Source organism: Rhea pennata, chromosome 2 (assembly GCF_028389875.1).
Source record: "Rhea pennata isolate bPtePen1 chromosome 2, bPtePen1.pri, whole genome shotgun sequence".
Classification (NCBI taxonomy): domain Eukaryota; kingdom Metazoa; phylum Chordata; class Aves; order Rheiformes; family Rheidae; genus Rhea; species Rhea pennata.
Genome location: NC_084664.1, coordinates 47,108,003 through 47,130,236, shown reverse-complemented (window position 1 = coordinate 47,130,236; position 22,234 = coordinate 47,108,003). Strand labels below are relative to the sequence as shown.

The 22,234-nt window shown below is 43.7% G+C and overlaps 1 protein-coding gene across 1 annotated transcript in view; it reads right to left on the bottom strand.

Annotated features, from left to right (window-relative positions):
* Window positions 1-22,234, bottom strand: part of SH3BP5 (SH3 domain binding protein 5) — a 50,986-nt gene that overhangs the window by 15,818 nt on the left and 12,934 nt on the right. Inside the window, exon 4 of the mRNA XM_062569407.1 lies at window positions 2,941-3,105. Within this exon, the coding sequence (XP_062425391.1) occupies window positions 2,941-3,105 (165 nt within the window). The remainder of the gene's footprint in view (window positions 1-2,940; window positions 3,106-22,234) is intronic.

Below are 22,234 nucleotides of genomic sequence, written 5' to 3'. Positions count from 1 at the left end.
CTTTTCTGCATTCGATTCAATGCCATGCAAAGCATAATGCAAGATTATTCTCTGTCCACTACCTCTGTCATTTACAAATAAACACTAAAAAGCTAGCAAAGCCAAAAAAAGATTTGCGCAACTGATATGTAGAAACTTTCTGCAATAGTGATTTTGTATGCGAAAGTGGAGAAATATCTGGGTTTTTTTAGATGCCTACCTTAAGACACATTAGTGATAGTTAGGAATTTCTGATGTAAATAATAGTTAATGATCTGAGTTAACAGAAACATTGTGACAACTGGCAAGAATTTTTATCTAGTAGAGCTTGTCCTCTCATCTGCTTTCATGCATACCTTAGTAGGGAAAAATGATGTTTCCCGCTTCTTCAGCCCCCAGTTGTTTTCTTTACCTCGCTGAACACTAAGCACATCATCACTAACTGCATACACTGAAACCAAGAAAATACTCTCTCTGCTCCTGAAAAGTCACAAAATCCCAGCCGGCACTTCAAGCAAACTGATACTAGGTGTTCACTCAGGATTTCCAAGAGTCTAATGGTACTTGTATTTTTTTTATCCTTGGTTAGCTCTGGCCTTAGCCTTGAGATTCCCAGTATAGACAGTGGAAACCAGGAAACAAACTTCAGTGCACGTCTTCAAAACCCACTGTATCCTAGAGAGGTGTAAACATGCATTTTCTGGGAACCGGGTTTATCCAGAGACTATTTTAAGCATCAGGAAGGGAGATGAGAGTAACACTTTTTCCATTGAAAAAACTCTCAGCTGGTCTATGCAATTCAGCACCCCATCCTGTGCCCAGGCGAGCTGACATCTGAAAGGTTCCTATTTACTGTTCAGCTGTAGCTGAGATTCAAACGAGAGTTTGAATCGCTTCTCTGACAAACAAATACTCTGCATTCAGAGAGGATACGTACGGACATCACCAGCACAACTCCACCAAATAATGCAGGCAGTTTCGCAGAGCGGTCGTCATCGCGTATCCTCAATGAGCAGCTCTGCACATCTCAGGTATATACCCACCACAGGCTGCTAGGGAAGGGTTAGGCATGGCAGAAAGCCACTGGGATCCCCTAGAGATATCCAAGGGAAAGAGGAATCTGTTTGAAATCTCTAAGCTGCTGGTATTTCTTCCCTGACCCACCCTAGCAGGAAACCTTTAGTATCCTCGATGATTAACTATTAATTGGCCTACAATTTGTTGTCATTATTGCTGTCCATCAAAGAAATACCAAGAACACCAAAATACATGTTGCTCCTTTCTACCAAGCTTCCAAACATTTTCAGATCCTCTTTTTCCTCTCCCATGTTTATTTGCCCACAAGCCACGCACTGCCTCTACTCTGGCCCAAAGGCTGTACGATACACCAGGCTGCAGGCCCAGCAGATAGAGGCTTGGGGGTTTTCCTGCAAAAAGGTAGCAGCCACTGCCAAAGCGCCGCTTTCTCTCAGGCTGTCCCACCGACACTGTTTCACAACCTCCATCACTAGATACATAGTTCAGGCTGAACACTTATTTGTTTCCTCAGGCCTGGAGGGAGAAAAGTCAAGCAAAACAACGGCATACTTCATTAGCTGAGCTAGAGAGAGGCTGCTGGTATGTTGTTGCTATCACTTCCCATCAGACCTCTGCAGTTCAGCGGTCAGGAGCTCTCAGCAGTGCTTCCAGTCTTCTCTCCTATCCACTCAAAATCAAAAACTCTTTATGCATTTCTTGATGTTGCTCATATCAGAGAGAGGTAACAGCTAGGAAAAAAATGACAGTTGATGGTATCCAGGCACAACAGGGCCAAGGTGGGGCCCTGGAAACACACAACAGACACTATCAGATCTGCAAACACCTGATGGCAACAAGGACAACAACATAAGCAATACTGTGTATGAGTTTTTTTTCCTTTTTGGGGGTGAGGGAGGGAGGTTATTAAGTAATTTTATATGCAGAATATGTACAATATATAATATGCATAACATATATATTGCACACACCAGCTTTCCCACCTCTCCCTACATAGCCAACATTCTTTTTATTCCCTGTTTCATCAACTGGCAACTGTTTTTTTTTCTAATTCATTCTGAAATAGAGCCTGTCTTATAACCGAGAAGCTTCTCCCACAGAACAGAGCTACCACATTGAGGACCACAAGATGGTAAGAGCGCTGTACTGCATGCTCACTGTATTTGCAATAGCAAGTTCAGCTTTACTGGCGTACCAAGGGAACGCTGACAAGAACAAAGGTTTTTAACTTCAATTTTTGGTTCTTTCATGTTAAAAAAAATAGTAACAACCTTTCTTCACTCTTTTAGAATGCAAGAAAAAGAAGAGACAAGGTAAATGACAGAAAAATTCTTCCTGACAGCTGCTAAATGAGTACTGCCTTTCATTATTACATGGTGTGCCTTTTCTTTAGATTTTGGAAGACTTTACAAAGGAAGTAAGACCCTGTCTAAACTTGAAAGTTAATTCAGCATACAGCAGTGTGAAAGCTCAAAAGGCTTAAAATTACATTGCTGCATAATTCTACATGTGAACACACACTGCAGGATGAAAGTGCCTCATTTAACTTACTCCATGATGAGAACAGGTTATACTAAAATTGAAATATACCCCTCTTATTCCACAATAAGCATTTCCATAATGCATTTATGCAGAAACAGCTATCCCTATGCAATTATTCTGGAATAACTCCAAATGCAGATATGCCTTATTGCATCGTTATTCTTATTTTGTAGATAGTTGTTTTTTTCCTTAAGAGAAAAACTCCACACACTACTAAGCACAGTCAGATACAAAACCATAATTGTCCCAGTAGTCTAAGGCCAAATTGTTTAATTCTAAGCTTCGTTATTGTTCATAGCTTCATTACCTACAGGTCATGTGTCTGGGAACACGTGCAAAAATTTGGTCCTTCAGAAGTTAGCCTCAAATCTGTACTTATATTACCCTCTGAGTAGCATGGTTGAGCATCTCCTGCCAGGCAGAGTCAAACTGACGTTTGTCATCCTCCAGTAGCCTCTGCTCAGCAAGTGAAATGGTCTCCTTCGCCGCACGCAGCACTTCAGTAGCTCTCTGGAAATCCTGAGTCGCTCGCTGAGCTTCCAGCTGTGCCTAAAAAAAGAAAAGTCAGGATTAAAGACAGAGGAACCCTCAGTCACATTTACAAGATCTATCACACTAATTCAGGGCCTTCAGAAGCACCCACTCGGCATTACTGTTTCCCAACCTTTTGCTTAACGGTGATGTGTATAGCACACTTGCGGCACGTCAAGAACACGCTTGAGAACGGCACTCCATCCACTTAAAGTCAGGGAGGATTCGTAGCTGGTGCACCATTAACCACCCCGAAGACCTGTTTGGGGAGTATTACGCTACTACGAAGCATAAGCCCAGTTTTGCGAGGCGGCGGCTCCCCGTGCTTCCGACGTTCCTGCAGCTCACTGGGCCTGGGGCAGCACAAGCGCAGCACGCGGCCGCGACGCTGCACCGGCACAGGCCCTGCCACGGCCTTTGCAAGCTGCTGCTTCGTTTTGACAAAATAAGACCACCACCCGTTTTGAACGGTCCTTTAGGACAAGTCATGGGTACAAAACTGTTTGTCTGCTTTTTTAAGTCAGATTCAAGATGTCTTCTCTTTTATAGTCACCACTGAATTAGCAGAGATCTTAAAATCCAGGCTTTCAAACCTCCAGGTTTCAGGTTGTTTTCCTTTATCAGAAATTCTTAATTGAAGCCTTTGTAGTCATTTGGCACCTTTAAACTAAATCAGCTGACTACTGTGACTCCAGCGCCCTTTTTAGGGTAATGCATAAAAATACATTGTTTACCTGAAAGACAAAATCTTGTCCTGATCTTTTCTACACCAACTTTTTATATATATCATAGATTTCCATTTAAAAGCAGAAAAGTGGGTTTCGAGCTATTCTTCACTGAATGAAAAACCTTCAAATGCAGGCTTCACATTCAATTAATTGAAGGTCCAGCACAGGTGAAGACAGTTTTCAGCTTTACTTCAATGATTTTTCTTTTTTAATGAGATGATCCAGTTTATACCTACTGGAAATGTCAGCTTTGACCAGACATGACTGACAGAGCAAAACAGTGAATACATGTTCAAGTGCCATGACATATGGTGGAGGAGCCTGAGGCCGAAACAGGGGGAAAGACTATGGCATACACAGCACAAAATGAAGGAGGATGAAGTCTTTTATCCGAGAAAGAGGTTTGAATGTGAAGAAATAGCGGTCACTCGGGAAGTACTCAAAAATCCCTGCTCTGGAATGTGCAATAAGCCAAATAACAGTGCATTTTGCACACAGCTGCTGGCAACATGTCCTCAGTGCCAGCTGCAAATACCTTCACACTTCATATACCCCAGTCACTTGTAAAGGTAACGAAAAAACCCTTTTCTCCCTCTTAGGGGTGTGTGTGGGGGGGTGTGTTCTGTAAGGAATCACCTAATTTAAAAACAAAGCCTGAAAAGGAAATAAAGCATGCCAAGTTTCCTTTAAAATGTCCACAAATAACAGCAGCAACTTCTTATTTCCCTTCTCTTATCACACAAAGAGATTTTTCATGCCAAAGCAGTTGTGGAAAATATGTCAGAGGGCCTTCATCTCTTAGCTAGGAAAAAAAAAATCAAAATCAGAACAAGAGTAGTAATTTCCTCGCAACCAAGCTCCTTGATGCACTTCCTTCTGAAGTGACCAGCGGTGCTTTGCACAGGAGAAAAGTTCATTGACCCATGCCCTCCTCAGCTTTCAGTCAGCTCCCACATCGCTGCCCTGGCTAAAATATCCTGTACGAGCCAGATCATTAAAGTGCTAATTCCGAGGCAGGACTGCACTTATCGAAGCAGTAGCGTGCATGGGACCAACGTTGGTGGAATAAGCAGTGTTTAATACCATCATCCTGATGCAAATAAATTTATTGTTAATACAGTCTGCTAGTAAGTCTGAGTAGAATAAAATCTCCCTGCTACTCCATTTATCAGCTGCCCGTTTCAAGTGAATTGATGCATTTTTATACATTCAGACACACCTGACTAATAAATACTTTAATTTAACCACTAATTACCATGACTCATGGTACCAGCAAGCACAGCCAGGCTTTCCAAGAATCTTCAAACCTGGCTGAGTTAAGCTTTTGACAAACGATAGAGCAGCATAAATCTTGGTCCCCGAAATACTCTCCACTGTTTACTGAAAATTCACAACCTTCTTTCTCCTGTAAGTTTGAGCTGCTTGTAAAGAGGTCAAATGCAAATAAAAGGCAAATTTTTTCCCTACAAATAGGTTGAGATGGGATACAAAAGCAAAATAAATAAATAAATAAATCCAGTAATGACTTGCACCACGTATTACAGAAGGGTGTCGAGGATGCGGAGAGGAAGAAACAGGGACTAGACAGGACCGACTTTCAGGACAGACCCTGGAGGAGGGACCGCCAGGTTGCCAGCTCACCCACTACCTGAGGGCAAGAAGGCTTTCCAAGGCCAGACCTGGTCGGGTACCAGCTCCCCAGCCCTCCTGCTGTCAGAGGGGACCGGTCCCCACCAGCAGCTCCCTACAGCAGGAGGGTGGACTGGCGACACACGCTCCTGGCACACGCAGAGCCACCCCGGCATCTCTCAGCTTTCAACACCTCCAGCAGAAGCAGACCCCTGGGGCACCGTGAGCCCTGCTAGCAGAAGCACTGTTTTCTCACCGTAACTGCATCTGCTCTGCAAAGTTTCTGGCACAGACACCTGGGTCAGGGATCAACACACCTAAGCCAGCTAAAGCCTGCAGAGCAGTAGAGGCTGAGTTACTAAATTCCCAAGAAAAACAACATTTACTGGGAGCTTGCAGAACCAGTAGCTGTTTTGATGATGCCCCTAAAGCTCAACTGGCTGTGCTGCAAGAAAATGTCTCTGCGATAAGAAACCCACAGACTAAATTCACAGTTCAGCCAGATTTATAGTTGTTTGGTATTGCCAGCACCTGGACTTCGAGGACGTTGTCAGCCAAAGCTGCAAACAGGCAGATCCACAATAGTAGCGAGACTCACTTTCATGCTCCATAACTGTATAGGAAAGCGGAAAATTCAAAACAAAAACTACCTAGGTACTCTCCCAGCTGTATTTGTTGAATGCTACTATGTAATAGCAGTTTGAAAACACAGTTCTGGAATGCAAAATGCCTTTTGGTTTAGGCAAAGGAGTTAGTTCAGACAACAATTTAGCTTCAACAGTTACCTGAAATCAGACAACAGCCTTTTATATCAAACAATTCACCAAAAGCTAGGAAAAGAAAAAAAATGGTTCTGTCAATGTGAAAAGGAATACTCGAGCACTTTTTAGTGCAGTTACTCAATAATTAGTGTTCATTTAAAACTCCCTCCAGCAGGCAGAAGTTGTTCTGCAACGTCATCAACAGCGGCTCCTCGTGCTCGCAGGCTCCAGCCTGCAGACCGCCCCGTTTGATGGAAGGGGCAGCGCTCGTGCCCTGCATTTGCTTTTCACGCCGGAGGGTAACAACAGGAGCTCACGTCCCCACGCAACCTCCTGACGTTACAGATGAATTTCATCGTTACAGGCAGCAGCTATTTCTCTCTCAGAAGACCAGAATTCAAATCAGAATTCAAACAAAACCAGGTTGTTTTGCTTTCAAGCATAAACTGGTGTTTGAGTCAGCAGAGGGGCAACATGAGGGAAAAAAATGTGTCAGTATCACGACAAAAAGCTCCCAGGGAGGTCGGAGGCAAGCGGGATGTCAGCTTTCTGCCTGCCAGCGACGTAGCGGGTGCTTGATGGAGCTTATCCAGGATAAAAGTGAGCATGCCTTCTTGAAGAGGAGGAAGCCTCGACACCTGGAACCTCGGGGAATCTGCGCCCCCAGCTGCCACGGGGACCCACAGCGAGTCACGCAGCTCTTGTGCCTGATCTTCAGTGCTTCATGCCGGGGAACTGAACCAAATGGCTTAACCACTGCAGACCCTTCCCCTATCAGCAGAAAAGGGGAAATGGGACCCTCTGGGAAATGCAATTAAGCGGGCACACAGGTTTCAGCTAAGGAGAATCCCACTGCCACAGGAGTCTCAGCTACTCGTCGTTCGTACAGAGCACTAATGCTGTGTGCCGCTGGGTCCATTCCTCCTCTGCACCCCGACGCTCTACAAAAGATCTGCTCCAAACACCTCTCTCACAGCATTAAATCTCCTCCATTCAATAAGCAGCGCACCTAAGCGCCCTACTCTGCCCATGCAGGCCGTCCTTCCCAGCTCTCCCCATGCCTAAGAGCATTTTCTCTCCCCTCTTTGCCACTATCTGCTCTGCACTTTTCCATGGAGACCTTCTCCTCTCGCTGTCTCACCTCCCACTGAAGGATCTCAGCTTCAGTGTGCCCAACCCAAACTCCCCTGCCAGTTCCCAAAGACTCGGAGGTGACATGCAGAGCAACGCTCACAGAAGCAGATGGACTGTTGTGACATTGTCTATAGGGCATTTTTTTAAAATAAATAATGCTGTAAAACTAAAGGCATACTGACAGGGTTGGTAATTACGAGTTGCTGATACAATGATGAAATTAGCTAAGTACTGACAGATCCTTTTTGCAGGAAAAAAGCTGCATCCTCACGCGCAGTTCTCCGCGCAGTCTACGCAGAGCCTCGTGCAGAAGGGAACGGAGCCCAACAGCTGGATGGTGCCTGTAGCTAATGATATGAAGCAAGTAACTCTACAGCAGTGATAAAAACACAAACAGCTAGAATGCAGCAAGGAGATAGAAGAAAACAAAATAGGCACTTTTTTTTACAGTCATTCTCCCAGAACTGGCAGCATCATATTTTACATGTTTTAGGGCCAGCACAGACACATCCCCTTGTCCATTTCCAAAGCAGAAAATCCTGCGCACTTCTCTTTAATTATGAAGTACAATATTCTGCTTAAACCACATAGCTTTTACCGCCCCAATCACCCCTACAGTCGTGCTTGCCCAACTGGATTGTTTTTTTTTTTTTGTCCTTCAATGTGTAGCTTGAATTTTTTGTATTAATATCAACCAAGACATATATTCCTCTCCCTCACTTCACAAAGTCTCCAACTTCTGCTTCTGCCTACCAAGTTATACGTGACTGTGCAGCACCACTCATACCAAACCACAGCAAAACTAGCTATTGCATTCCTCCAAGGTTAGCTGACATCTAAAAAAACCTCCTGGCAGGCACTGCCCAGCCTCTGATCTCTGAACACATGTGTGTGCAGCTGACAGCCCAGTCCTGGTGCCAAACCCAGGCACAGCAGGTGCGTTTTGTGGGACGAGGCTGCTACAGAACTTCTCCCCTCAGCCAACCTTCTGCTCCGGAGGCCCAGATCACAAGTGCTGGTACATTCATGAGAAGGGCATTGCTAACACAGCTGGCAAATTTCCCATTTGATACGGTAGCCTGCAAAGCTTGAGTATTTTCAAGTATTTAAAAAAATGGCTTCTCATTTAGAATGAGGCAGGTGATCTCACCTCACCTCATACAGCCAATGAGTACAGTCATTTTAGTTCAGTATTTCTGTGCTTTTGCTAATAAAAGGTATTAATGACTTCTGTTTATAAAAATCACTGAAAGCTGGAGCACAAAGAGAACACAGCTGCCACACAGAGCAAGGCACCAGCAAGTCACATGCCGGCCCAAGGCCTTTGCTCTAAAAGACTCTTGTTTGTTACTATGAAACCAATGTCTTCCTTGCTCACTAATCTCTAAAGCAATAGTTTCATTGCTACCAGCAAGGACCGACTTGCTTACTACCAAATGGATAATGATTAACTGGCTCCCAGTCACACTCTTCAGGATTAAATACACTTCAGATGTTTTCATTCTGGCTATCTCCCATTCATTTAATAACACTACACTGTCAAGTTGGTATGTGCAGTATAACAGGGAACAAGTTTTAAAACAGGTACTTTCCTGCATCAGCTCCCTACCAGGGCTGCCATAACCCGCAGTACTGTCTTTGGGGTCTCTATAGCCAACTGCACTGCAACGCCATGCACAGGCTTCTCGCACAGATGAGGACAGCAGGATCACGACTCCTCCGCCATAGCAAATTTGTCCTGCTCACCACTGCACTAGATTCAGTCATGTAGACACCTACATGGTAAAGGCAATAAGCACTCATCGCAGCATTTACAGTAACTACCGCTAAGCACTGCTATTTTAGCCCCAGTTTTCCTCAATCTGTTTCAATGTAGCTGGCAGTAATAACAAGCAGAGCAACTCGCACGTCAACACAGGGGCCCAAAAAATTCAATATCTTAACAACCATCTCAATACTGACCCAGCTGCACCCTCAGCACACCTGCAGATGATCTAAGTTAGAGGAGGTGGTTGAAAAGGCAAATGGCAGAGCATCAATCCAGAGAGACCTTGTGAAACTTGACTGGCCCAACAGAAACCTCCTGAGGTTCAAGAAGGAGAAGTGCAGCGTCCTGCACCTGAGGTAGAATAACCCATGATCAGTGCAGGCAGGAAGTTCAGCCTTGCTGAAAAGGACCTACGCATTACAGTGGCTGCTGGGATGACAGAATTGACATGAATAAGGCAAACGACATCCTCGGGTACACAAAGAGGACTATGGCCAGCAGACCACGAAAATGTATCATTCCCCACTACTCAGTGCTAGTGAGGCCACCCATCAAATATTGCATCCAATTTTGCCCCCCTCCCAGTTCAACAGGGATATCAAGACACTGTAGCAGGTCCAGGGGAGATCTACAAAAATGGTCAGGGGCCGAGAACCATGACCTACGAGGAAAGCTAAGGGATATGGGCTTGTTTAGTCTAATAAGGAGGCAGCTAAAGGTGATCTACTAGCTCCAAGCCAAAATTTAAAGGGGAGCTGCAAAGAGGAGAGAGTTAAACACTTCTCAGCAGTGCTGGATGGTTCAACACAGGGCAACAACCACAGACTGCAGCTTGGAGGCTCAGGTTGCACATTAAGAAAATCTGTTCTACTAGGAGGGTAGTAGAGCAGAGAGGTTATAAATTTCCATGCCTGGAGGTTAAGACCTGGTAAAGTGATCATAAGGGCTCTGCTTTGAGCAAGAGGTTGGATCAGATGACTTCCAGAGATCTTCTCTGCAACCAGCATTTCTGTGAAGGAGGGGAAAGAAGTATTGCATTTCAAAAGATAGACATGTTCTATTTTCAAGAACATTTCTAAGAGAAAGAACCACCACAAGTTCCTGAAGCCAGATCCTATTCAAAAGCGATAAACCTTATTTCCACATTTTTTTCCTTACTGTTTGTCAAAAAAGGAACACAAATACAAAAATTTACCCCGATGCTGAGTATGTTTTCCTAGATTCTCAGATCCACACATTCATTTTCTCAAATAATCAGAACAGCAATTTTTTTTAAAAAGGAATTATCTTCCCTGACCTTCCTTTCCCCTCTCCCTTCAAACTAAAAACCCATAGCCAAACCAGAACTGACAGTCGAATGACAGAAACCCCTTCTTGCTGTAAGCCATGTACAGATATTTATCAACAACTTACAAAATCCAGAGCCTCTGTAGTGACCTCATTTTGGCAGATCTATGAGACTTTGTGAGCTATATATTAATCTGTAATGATTGTCTGCATAACTGACAGTAAATGCAGTCTCTGTCAAGAGTCTGCAACACCCTGGTATTCTTTCAGCTGTTTAGTGAAAAGCTATAAAATTGTACAGAGGTTAAAATCTGCCTTTTCAAAAGCATATCTGAAGATTTTTATTTGGGTGGAGGAGGGAAAGAGGAGGGTGGGTAAGTCTTGCTAAAGCTTTTTGGAGCACAAATCATTTCCTCCCTGCTGCATAACCGACAAAATGCTTGCGGAGTACAGAGACCAGATGTCCCTTAGTCCCTGCTTTGGATTAGACATCTTGCTCTTGTGCTAGGCTTTTTGGTCCTGTTCATGCATCCATTCCTCTTCTTTTAAAAGCTGAACTGAGCTGACTCCTGACTCGGAGCCTGTTTATTTTCCTGGTAGCCTGTAGTCTATAAACAGGCCTAGGAAATCAGAGTAGACCTACAAAGCTTGCTCTGACAGACATCTAACTCTGTGTCTAACCTTTCTAAGCCACAAAATACACAGAGAAGCAAGCAGCAGTGACGTGCACTAGTTCTGTACCCTAATGTCAGGTGATACCCATATCCTCCCTAGGACAGGATCACTATACTCAAAGTGCCCTTTTCCAAACACGTAGCAGAAGCTGTTCTCAGAGATAAAAGGTTCAGGGCTTAACCAGGAGCTTAACTCCATTAGCTAGCTGCTTCTGTTACCAGCGTACAGATGGCTGGTTGGTCTCAAAGATACAGAAGCCCACCTCCAGTCTTAGAAGCTATGGAAGGAAAAAAAAGAAGGGAGGAAAGAAAAATAAAGGAAAAAAAAACCCACAAAGCATGCAATTTCCTTAAATGCTGTTAAGGCCAACCCTGACCTGGATCAAAACAATCATCTGCCATTCTCTCTCTGTTCTCTGGTGGCTCCCGTCTAGGCTCAACATTGGGACTTTGCTAAACAAGGGCAAGAACATGATTTTTGACCCTCTTCCTGTAAGCCATAAGCTATCAAAGCCTACTGTCTCCACAGGGCACTCAGACATTCAAAACCTACTGGATTTCTCCCTATTTTCAATTGGTCTTGGTGAGCTCTCCTCACCTCACTGCAGTATGGAGGGGACGCTCTCAGGGGCACAGGTGAAGATTTTAACACATCTTACACCAAGCCCTTTGGCTCACCCGTGTTATTTGAGAGGTTGTCCCAGGGTGCCTGGGAACTGGTGATAGGTGTTAGAGCGTGGTGCTGCTAATGCCAAGGTCGTGGGTTCAATTCCCATACGAGACTCTGCTGAGCGTTGGACTAGATGATCTCCAGAGGTCCCTTCCAACCTTACCATTCTTTGATTCTATGATGTTGTTCTGCCTAGACTAACCCACCCTCTGTAATGAGTCTAGGCCACCACAACAGGCTCACACAAACGCCAGTCAGACCCAGCCTTCTTGCACTCTCACTGCCGTCTGCTTGTTAGTCGTGAAATTGTAGGTAAAATTATGAAGCTGCTGCCTTCTGGAGGAGTGGATCATAGAACATGTCCAAGTTTTTTCTCCAAGGGAAAATATCTTATTAAGAGAGAAAAAACATTGAGACAAGCCTTCCGGATGCAGGTGAGTATTTGGAGGGGTTTAAGCAGTGACTCAGCCAGTCTAGCGTTTACAGCTGGTTTCTAGGTTTACGGAGACTGTATGTGCTCATCTGCACCTGGCAGCAGTCTTCTTCGCTGACATCAAATATAGAAGCAATGGACAAACACCCTGAAACACATGCTGCCAGATTTAAGTACGCTGCCTTAGTGGATTTTGCTCTCTAATTATTCAGGATGATCAACGTTCAGCAAACCAGGAGATGCCCTGGATCTGGGGGCAGATCGTTGTCTCACCAAGCTGCCCCCAAAGCAGCAGATGTTTGTCCACAGAGGTTTCCAGGGGGTTGGCAGTCCGGTTCTGAAAGCACACCTTGCACACGGATATGTGTGTGTATGCAAAGAGAACGCATGTCGGCGCATAGACCGCCCCGACATCAGAGCAGGGACAGGGTCTGGAAGAAAGACTCAGGCTGACCTTGTGCATCTCAGGCAGCATGCTCACAGGGACTTTTAAAACAAATTATTGTTTATTTTAAATACAATAAAATGCCTTTAATAAAAGGTAATTTTCAGAGGTGCTCAGACAACTCTTGAGGACCCATGTAGTATTTCTGAGGGATCTACTAAAGATAATTAGGCAAAGCAAGCCTATTATTCACATGTGCTACTGGGAGGTGTGCAACTCCATTTGGAAAAAATTTAAGGATCAAAAGATAAAAGAAAAAAGGTCGGGGATAGTGCCCTGGACAAACAAAGGGATAAGCACAAATAATTCCTTAAAGGAACAAGTCTAGATAGCAGCAGAGACAGAAAGAATTTCAATTCCACTTCACAGCAATAAAATTTTCCTGTAAGAACCAACCATCAAATTTACTAGGTGAAAAACAATCAGTAGCAGATGCAGGTAAAAAAGATGGCCCTTTCTTCCACATCCTTGCAGTGAATTTATCTTCCATGTAATGGCAGACTGTAAGTTTACTGCAATTAAGAAAAAGAGATTTTCTTACAGAAGCTACAATGGATCAGTATAGGGCCATTCTCACACCTGCTACAGAAGAGTGAGACTCTCTACATAATTCTTTCCAGAATAATAATCTTGTCTTTCCAGAAACAGAAGAGAGCTCATAAATTCATACTATTATACTAGAAGTTGTAACAAAACACACCCGGAAGGCAGTAACCAACATCCACATCAGATTTGTTTTGGCAGCAGCCCCTAGCACGGATGTTTGTTATTTCATAATAATAAACTCCCACGTACTTAGACCACTGTATGCAATAAAGACTGGAGTGGTTGAACATTTCCCAAAGGTTGCAAGACTTGCGCTGCCATCAGCAGTCCTAACAGGCCAATTACCAGCCAAAGCAGGTACACAGTATCTCAGCATGGTCTTATGTCACCCAGGCTCAAATGCTGGTTACTATTTTTAACATTAGTGTATCTGCAGCTTACAATGTCTTGAAAGAGCCCTAAACAGAGGCCAGAAAAGATGGGGAGTGGGAAAGATGAGGGAGAAAAAGCAAGGAGAGGCAACTATAAGCTCATTGTACCATTTGCAATTACTGGGGAAGAGAGTGAACCACTAGGTAGCTTTCCATTGCTACCATTCGAATAGCTCAGATGGACAGATGGAAACTCTGAGGTTTGGAAAAAAGAGAGAAAAGGAGAAAAAAAAAATAAGAAAGTATTTCATCTCTTCTAGAGAAATCATTCAAAACCCTTAGCTCAAAACATATTTTTTCCTCTGCTTCTAGAAGGAGACACATAAGGGATCTCTAATTTACAGTGCACAGCTAACAAACTTAGGTAACGGAGCCCTCCAAGGCATGTCTTTCTTTAATGATGAGAAGACCAATTACATCAATGGCTTACATAAACTAATCCATCGACAGAACAGTGCACACACAAAATGGAAAAGCAGGATATATAAATATCATCCCAAAAGAGCTAGACTTCTTTACTGGCACAGAAAACACAGAAGGAGATGAGACGGTCTAAGTTTTAGAGGTGACACATGCTCACAGAATTTATCAGTACAGGTATTTCACTGATGAAGTGGCTGAAAATTACCTTCTACTTCCAAAAGTGCCAAGGCATTTAGAATATACTATTTGAGGATAGGATTCGATGGCTATAGGTGCCATCAAGTCTGCAGGAAATATAAGTAACAGATCACAAAATGTGAGTCTGGGGCAGGTAAGGATTTTTTTCAGTTCATCTGTGAAGGACCAGCTGCTGATCTTACGAAACATGGGGCAGATTCCCAGCTGCTTGGGACTAAGATGGCAGAAACCTGCCGGTCACACTGACCTACTATCCCACATGAGCAGGGCTGATGGGAAGACAGACATATTCAGCAGCTTGCCTTCACAAATCTGATCTTCGGCATAACTTTCCAAATCTCCCCAGGTAACATCTGCTATCTTCCAGCAATTTAAGAACCGCTAGAATGAGACACTTGCATATAACACTGCTCAACCAGCTGACAGAGCCAGAGAATAAATGTAAAATTGAGGTCTGAAATTTTAGGTAAATAAATAACAGCAAGAATAAGTCAGCCACACAAAGCCCAGCTGGTTGATCCAGTGAAGCCTCCCTGACCTTCCTGCTTTCTAGGCACCATCACATCTTTAGTCTGAAGAAAAATGCAGCAGAACTGTAACGACTTAAAATACATTTTTCAGGCTTTGAGTATTCAAGCAGAGCAAGAACATACCGAGTGCAGGCTGGATCCAGCAGTAGTGACATGCTGATCCGGGTGTATCTGAACACAGGGCAGAGACTACTACATGCTGCATACAGGATTTCAATCACAACTGAGCAAACGTTACAAGAGAGCGCAGGAGGCACTCCATCAAATTTAGAGTGTGGCAAAACATTGTCTTTACCTAACCCCGAGTACATCCTGCTTTAAAAATAAACATTGTGAAACTCACAGAATTCCCTGGTGGAAAACCATGAGGTGGCTCCCCACCCTCAATAACAACAAAAATACTGATGTCAGATTCCCTTGCTTGGCTTATTCCCTCCACAGACTGGTGCCTGGTACCACAGCCAAACACACACCATGTCAGAAGGAAGATGAATATACTGAAAATGTCCCTCGGGATCACAGTGATAGGAACTCCACATTTCGCAAGAGGAGTAACGTCACACCGACATGGTTTCCCCCAAGATTTAATTGTGTTTCACAACAAAAATTAAATGGTCAGTGGGAAGAAAAGGGTTCACATCCAGAGCAGGTCCACAGGGAACAGAAAGGGGAAAAGGACACACAAAACTTCCCAGGCTATCAGGGACAACCTGCAGCCTCCTCCAGCACACTCCACCCTTTCAGTCACCTCTCATACAGCTCGCCTACATGGTCACCTCACCTTCCTACGCTAAACCAGAAACTGCTACCCTCCTCTTCCCTCCTGCAACTGTGGAGTGCCCACAAGAGCTATCAGGGCATCTCCAATACAGCATCTTCCTTACAAAGACCAAACATCAGCATAGACAGATCACAAATAACATAATCAATACCGCCAGCTTAGACTGGCTGTTGCAACTGGATGGAGGAGTAATGTCCATACAGAGTACCTTCTGCTGGCTCCACTACCACAAACACATGGAAATGCTTAGCAGCCTATGGCAGTTATTGTCCCTCTGTTAACATGAGTTGTTCTCATTTGATAGAAGGGGCACTCTCGTACACACCACTTACTACTTCCTCTGTGTGCGAGATGAACAAATTGTAAGAGAAACTAGAATTACAGTCCATTAGCAGCAGTGCTGGACAGATGGCTGCTGCCACTACTTAAAGCGATAATGCACCACTGTAGACTATGGCCACAGAAAGCAGTCATGCATTTTAGTTTCGCTTTGTTTTTTGATTTTGTTTTTTTTTTTTCCTTAAATGGTTGGAAGGATTTGTAGAAGGTTGATTAAAGTCAATTTTTAAATCTGTGTGTCCTTTTCTGAAAATACGAATGTAACAGATTTTTTGGTTTCTAAACAGTTAACCAGAAGCACTCCTTCAATCAGAAAAGGTCAGTTGGTTGTTCTACTGTAACTGTGCAATAATTTTGCTTTTTACTAACTTCACGGCAAGCTGCCAAGTAGGAATATAAGTCTGTCACAGTTCTGCTGACATTTAATTTTTGCTTCTCAAATTCCTCCTCCCTCCACCTTTTTGCCAAGATAAGCCTACAACTAATAAGAACTGGTCTTAACTCCTTGTTGTCTTAAACATGAGCATCAGGGCTTCAACTCACAAAACCAGGATGAAAAAGAGATTCCCTATGACATGGCTACCTCCAGTATACCAATGGGTAATGCGTCTGGTACCTAGGAACGGGAGAGGAAGACCTAGGTACCCAGCACTGTTGGATCTGGACCCAAGAGCTGTCATCCCACACTCAGCTAGGCCAGCTGGTGCTGTGATTCAATTAGCTCTCGCTTGCTGAGCACACTAGGATGGGAAATTTGGGTGCTGCAGAAAGTGATGCTGGCAAAACAACGCTTTCCAGTTCCTAATTAATTTTTAGGGGTGATTGGCAGTTTTGAACCTTAAAATTGTAAGAATTTTAAAGCCTTTGTTTTCTGAAAGTGCCAGGCAATCTACCATCTGTAGAGCCACACTTCTTGCAGGCATCTCAAGCCAAACAGTTAGGAACTGAGATGCAATGGCCACTTCAGAAAGTTTTGTTCATTTATAGGCACTGCAATCCCACCCTCTGCAAAGAATAGTATTGATTCCATCTGCTGAGGAAGAGACTTCCAACTAGGTAATCGTGCTCTTATTTGCTTACATCCTTCCCACTTGCAGCATCAAGTGGCTGAGTTACTCCTTAGTTCCTATTCTGCAGGATTACATCAGCTTTTTTGTTCTGATTCACTTTGGAAATAAGGTTTGTAGAGTCACTTGATTCAGGATCCTCTTGACAACTTTTAAACAGTTAAACAGCTAAAGACTAAATGTCTAAATTCCCTCTGTATTTAATGAAGACAGACAGGTATTTCAGAAGCCTGTTCAAGTGCACCTACCTCTCCACTGATTACACTCAGTGATAAAGTGCCTAAATGATTAGCTTAGGCTAGGTAGGTGGTAAACCTAATCAAGGTGAATCCTGTATATCCACCTTGGTCTACAAGTGTCCAGTATTAACTTGACTCCACTTGTCAAGTCCAACCAAAATCCATATTTGAGAGAGGAAATGATTGCTCAGAGGTAACTGGGTTCCCCCAAGTTTCATGAAGACAGGTAGAATGGAGCCCTGGGCTCAAATAGCTGTTAGCTCACCCTTAATGATTCTTTATCCTTTCAGCAGATTCCTTCAAACAGATGTGGCAATTCAATATAAAATATAATATCAGTGAAAGTTTATTAGAAAGGGGGGTGGTGGAAAGAAAGGAGGGGCATGTACAGCTCTGCATACAAAGCTATAACAAACTGGATATATTAGCTGAGTAGTATTGACTGTCAGTCAATACTTGATCTCAAATATGTCCAGACTTCAGCAAGGACAAAAACGTCGTATATACAGGTTCCAGTATGTTTTTCCAAACCTTTTGTAACAGAAGAGTGCTGCTTAAGAAAGTATGTCAGAAACATGAAAGGAAGAATTAGTTGTAAAGCTGAACCAAGAAAGGTGACCCACGAGGAAGCAGAACATGCATATCCATCAACGTATTGTGCTCTGAACACTTGCTACAGGCAGGTCCCTTAGTGAGATATGACCTAGCATAGGTCTTTCATCTCTTCTTGCCTGAAGCAAGTTTAGTGATACTCTTTTGTAAAAGCTAGAGAAGAAGAAAAAGAAAAAGAAAAATCTATGATTTAGAACAAAAACATGTCCCTGACAAACTTAGTATTAAAGCAAAGCATCCAGCTCTACCCCAAATCCGAGCCAAAACTGGGCATAAAAATGCAACTCTTCACTCTGCAACAAGAACTCAGTAATAGGAGCTACAGCTTAATTAAAACCAACAGTCCTAGGGTTTTTCTTTTGCTTAGATTCACTATAGAGGAATGAATTTTTAATCTGGTCAGGGTGGGGATAAGGGACACATTTTTATTCAGGTTATTTTCAGCAGAAGCAACACAAAAAAGGCCAACCTTCCTGTTTACTTAGTTCCTGGGTTCACAAGCGATGACATGTGGATAACAGTGTTTTAATGCTCCCTTTCACCCAATGACCCCCAAAGCACTTTTACTTCCCTTAATGAACTCAGTTTCACATTAGCTTTGACAGCTCTATTTTACATGGGAACTGAGAGAGAGATGAAATAATTTATCTAGGCCATGCAGCAACACAAATTGACTTCTAACAGCGTGAAGAGTTATGAAACAGGCCACACTTGCTTTTGCACAGCATCCTGTTCCAGAGCATGTTATCACTAGGGAGGTAACACACATCTCAAACTCAATTACCTGCTCAGACACTATCACACACGAACTTTCCTGCCCCAACTCCACTAAATGCTAACTCAGCAGAGGCTAAAGACCCTCCTTACCTCAGAGGCTCAAGATGTACATTGCTGTTTACATTATTAATGTTTTCTGATAACTTCACTCTTCCTCCCCATTACCTTCGGGCAAGAAAAGCCTAATTCCTAGACCAGTCAGGGGACTGCCAGCCAAAATAAATGAATAAATAAAATAATACAGAAACTGAAAGGTTGATCATCACAACACTTAGAGCCTGAATCATCTTCTGGATTATGGCCACAACATCCTCATTGCTTGTGCACGTGCACACTCCCCAGCTATACACTAAGTTTATTCCATTCCAGCTGAGCATTACAGCATAAGTTAAAGAAGAATACGATAAGAACATATGCCAAATAATAAAAAAAATCTTGCAGGAGAAATACATGAACATCTGATTAAACAACTGACTTGGATCAGTGTGCTCCAGAATAGTAAAGTCCTCCTACAAATGAGAAGAAAGGCCCACTGAAATAACAAATGATGAATCACAATGACAAAGTTATCTCTGCAGAAGCTATGTGAAATCTAAAGAGGACACAAACTACATGAAATCTATGGAGCAGCAGGAAGATGAGGTTGCTCTCAACTTCAGCCTCAGCAACAGCTGATATTAACGTTTTGGTGCCAATGGATAGCATCCCAATTCCTTGTGCTATCGCTGAAGAGCACAAAACACTCAAATCCTAACACCAAGGGACCACTGCTCTGTTACATTTAAGTTGCATCCCAAGATAGGCTCAGCTGAAATTCTCTTGGCATACGTTACATAAACAAGATGCTACAGCACTCTTGCGTGGGAGAACTAATTTGTTACGAGTTCAAGTTCTCCTGCCAACGTAGAATTGCACAAGATGAGGATAAGGGTGAGGAGATAAAAGGGCTCAAGACCTTAAAGCCTCTCCAAGAAAGTACTTGACTTGGGGACCAGGTGTTGCTGACCCTGCATCAGCAAAATGACATTTTTGTGAATTTTACCTTAACAGATGGAACAAATATTTCCAGAAGAGAATCATGCCAGTACCATCTGAAGACTGACTCACTACAGCTTGCATCAGACAACTCGCCCTACAACTGACATCTTGAACTCCAGTTACTCAAGACAACGCTGACATTCCTGCCAAGCTAGATGTTATTACTTAGGCAGTTCTTCATTCCCAGAAGACCGCAATCTGCAGTTTGTATTCTTATTTCCCTTTAGTGGAAACAAAAGAAAATAAAAAAAACTTCCCTTTTCTACAAGCACAGTCAAGCATTCCCCCCCCCCTTTTTTTTTCATTCAAACTATCTCAAGCACAGAGAATCTCTCTATGTTTTCAGAAATGGCTTAATGGCTCTATCATATTTTTATAGACAGAAGATGGAGGACAATCTTTGCAAGTAAGATATTTTTACAAAATTGAATGGAATGATATCAAACTATCATAGAATCAGTAAGGTTGGAAGGGACCTCTGGAGATCATCTAGTCCAACCTCCCTGCTCAAGCAGGGTCACCTAGAGCGTGTTAGACAGGGTTGCATCCAGGTGGGCCTTGAATATCTCCAGAGAAGGAGACTCCACAACCTCTCTGGGCAACATGTTCCAGTGCTCCGTCACCCTCACAGTGAAGAAATTCCCCCTCATTTTCAGGCCAAACTTCCTGTGCTTCAATTTCTGCCCATTGCCTCCTGTCCTGTCACACGGGACAACTGAAAAGAGTTTGTCCCCGTCCCCTTGACATCCTCCCTTCAGGTACTTGTACACATTGGTAAGATCCCTCCTCAGGCTTCTCTTCCCCAGGCTGAAGAGGCCCAGCTCTCACAGCTGTTCCTCATAGGGCAGGTGCTCCAGCCCTCCGAGCATCTTTGTAGCCCTACGCTGGACTCTCTCCAGTAGCTCCATATCTCTGTTGTACTGGGGAGTCCAGAACTGGATGCAGTACTCGAGATGAGGCCTCACCAGGGCTGAGTAGAGGGGCAGGATCACCTCCCTTCACCTGCTGCCAACACTCTTCCTAATGCACCCCAGGAGACCATTGGCCTTCCTGACCACAAGGGCACCATGCTGGCTCATGGTCAACTTGTCATCCACCAGCACTCCCAGGTCCTTCTCTGCAGAGCTGCTCTCCAGCAGGTCAGCCCCCTGCTTGTACTGGTGCCTAGGGTTATTTTTCCCTAGGTGCAGGACTCTGCACTTGCCCTTGTTGGACCTCATGAAGTTCCTCTCCACCCAACTCTCCAGCCTGTCCAGGTCTCTCTGAAGGGCAGCACAGCCCTCAGGTGTGTCAGCCACTCCTCCCAGTTTGGTATCATCAGCAAACTTGCTGAGGAGGCACTCTGTCCCTTCGTCCAGGTCATTGATGAAAAAGCTGAACAGGATGGGACCCAGTACTGAGCCCTGGGGGACGCCACTAGCCACAGGCCTCCAACTGGACACCACGCCACTGATGACGACCCTCTGAGCTCTGCCATTCAGCCAGTTCTCAATCCACCTCACTGTCCACTTGTCTAACCCACACTTCCTGAGTTTCTCTAGGAGGATGTTATGGGAGACAGTGTCCAAAGCCTTGCTGAAGTCAAAGTACACAACGTCCACTGCTCTTCCCTCATCTACCCAGCCAGACATTTCATCAGAGAAGGTGATCAGATTGGTTAAGCAGGATTTCCCCTTGGTGAATCCATGCTGGCTACTCCTGATCACCTTCTTCTCCCATTTTGCTACAATTTTAGGAATCCACATGTGAAAGATGATGTCAGGAGGGCACTAAAAACATATCAGTACTCTGATACATTCATCTCGTTTCATATTTCCCTTCACCTCCTGTTTATACGGGAAGTTTGCTCCCCATTAGACTCAACTTTTCTAAACTAAGACTAAAAACTCTTTGGAAAGATGCTTTACTGATAACTGGTATCAGTCCTTGCAGTTTCCTGGCTCTCCAAACAGATGCTCTATTCATGGACCTTCAACAGTAACATTCCTCCGGGCCTTAATTCTGTATTTCAAGATTTTATTAGGCAAAGAACCAAAGGGAACCCCAAAACTGTCTTCTAGCTTTGTTTGCAGAGCAGATACAAAGAGGAAGACCTGGTTCCATAATTCAGTCCATAACAGAAAATGGAGAGAAATCCAATGAACTGTTAGAAGGGAGATTTACCCCCTTCTCTCCTTCCCCCTGTCCTTCCTCCCCTCCCCCTTCCCCCCCCCCCCAAAAAAAAGAGGAATGCTGTCAAGGAATTATAATAAATTTCACTGTGCAGTAAATTAGCAGATATAGGTCAAGTAGCATTTAAAATCTAGCTAACAGAATGAATTGAGAGAAAAAGTACAGTTCTCTCTAACAAGTCCAATATGAGAATAATGATTCTGCAGATCTAAGGATATGAGGTGATTTGTTTGGGGGGGGGTTGTTATTTTTTTTTTTTTTTTTAAGTGTTCCTCTTTGATCTGGCTGTTTAATGTGTTTTTGAAAATAAGAACTTTAGTAGAAGGCAAACATTAATGTACTCTTGCAAAGCACCTTGGAACCAGTACAACTGAGTGGATGTCAGCAGCAGCAAAGACGCAAGAATAAAAATTCCACTTTCAGGACATAATCTGCTGCCAACTTCAGGACAGAGGACAAAGTTCA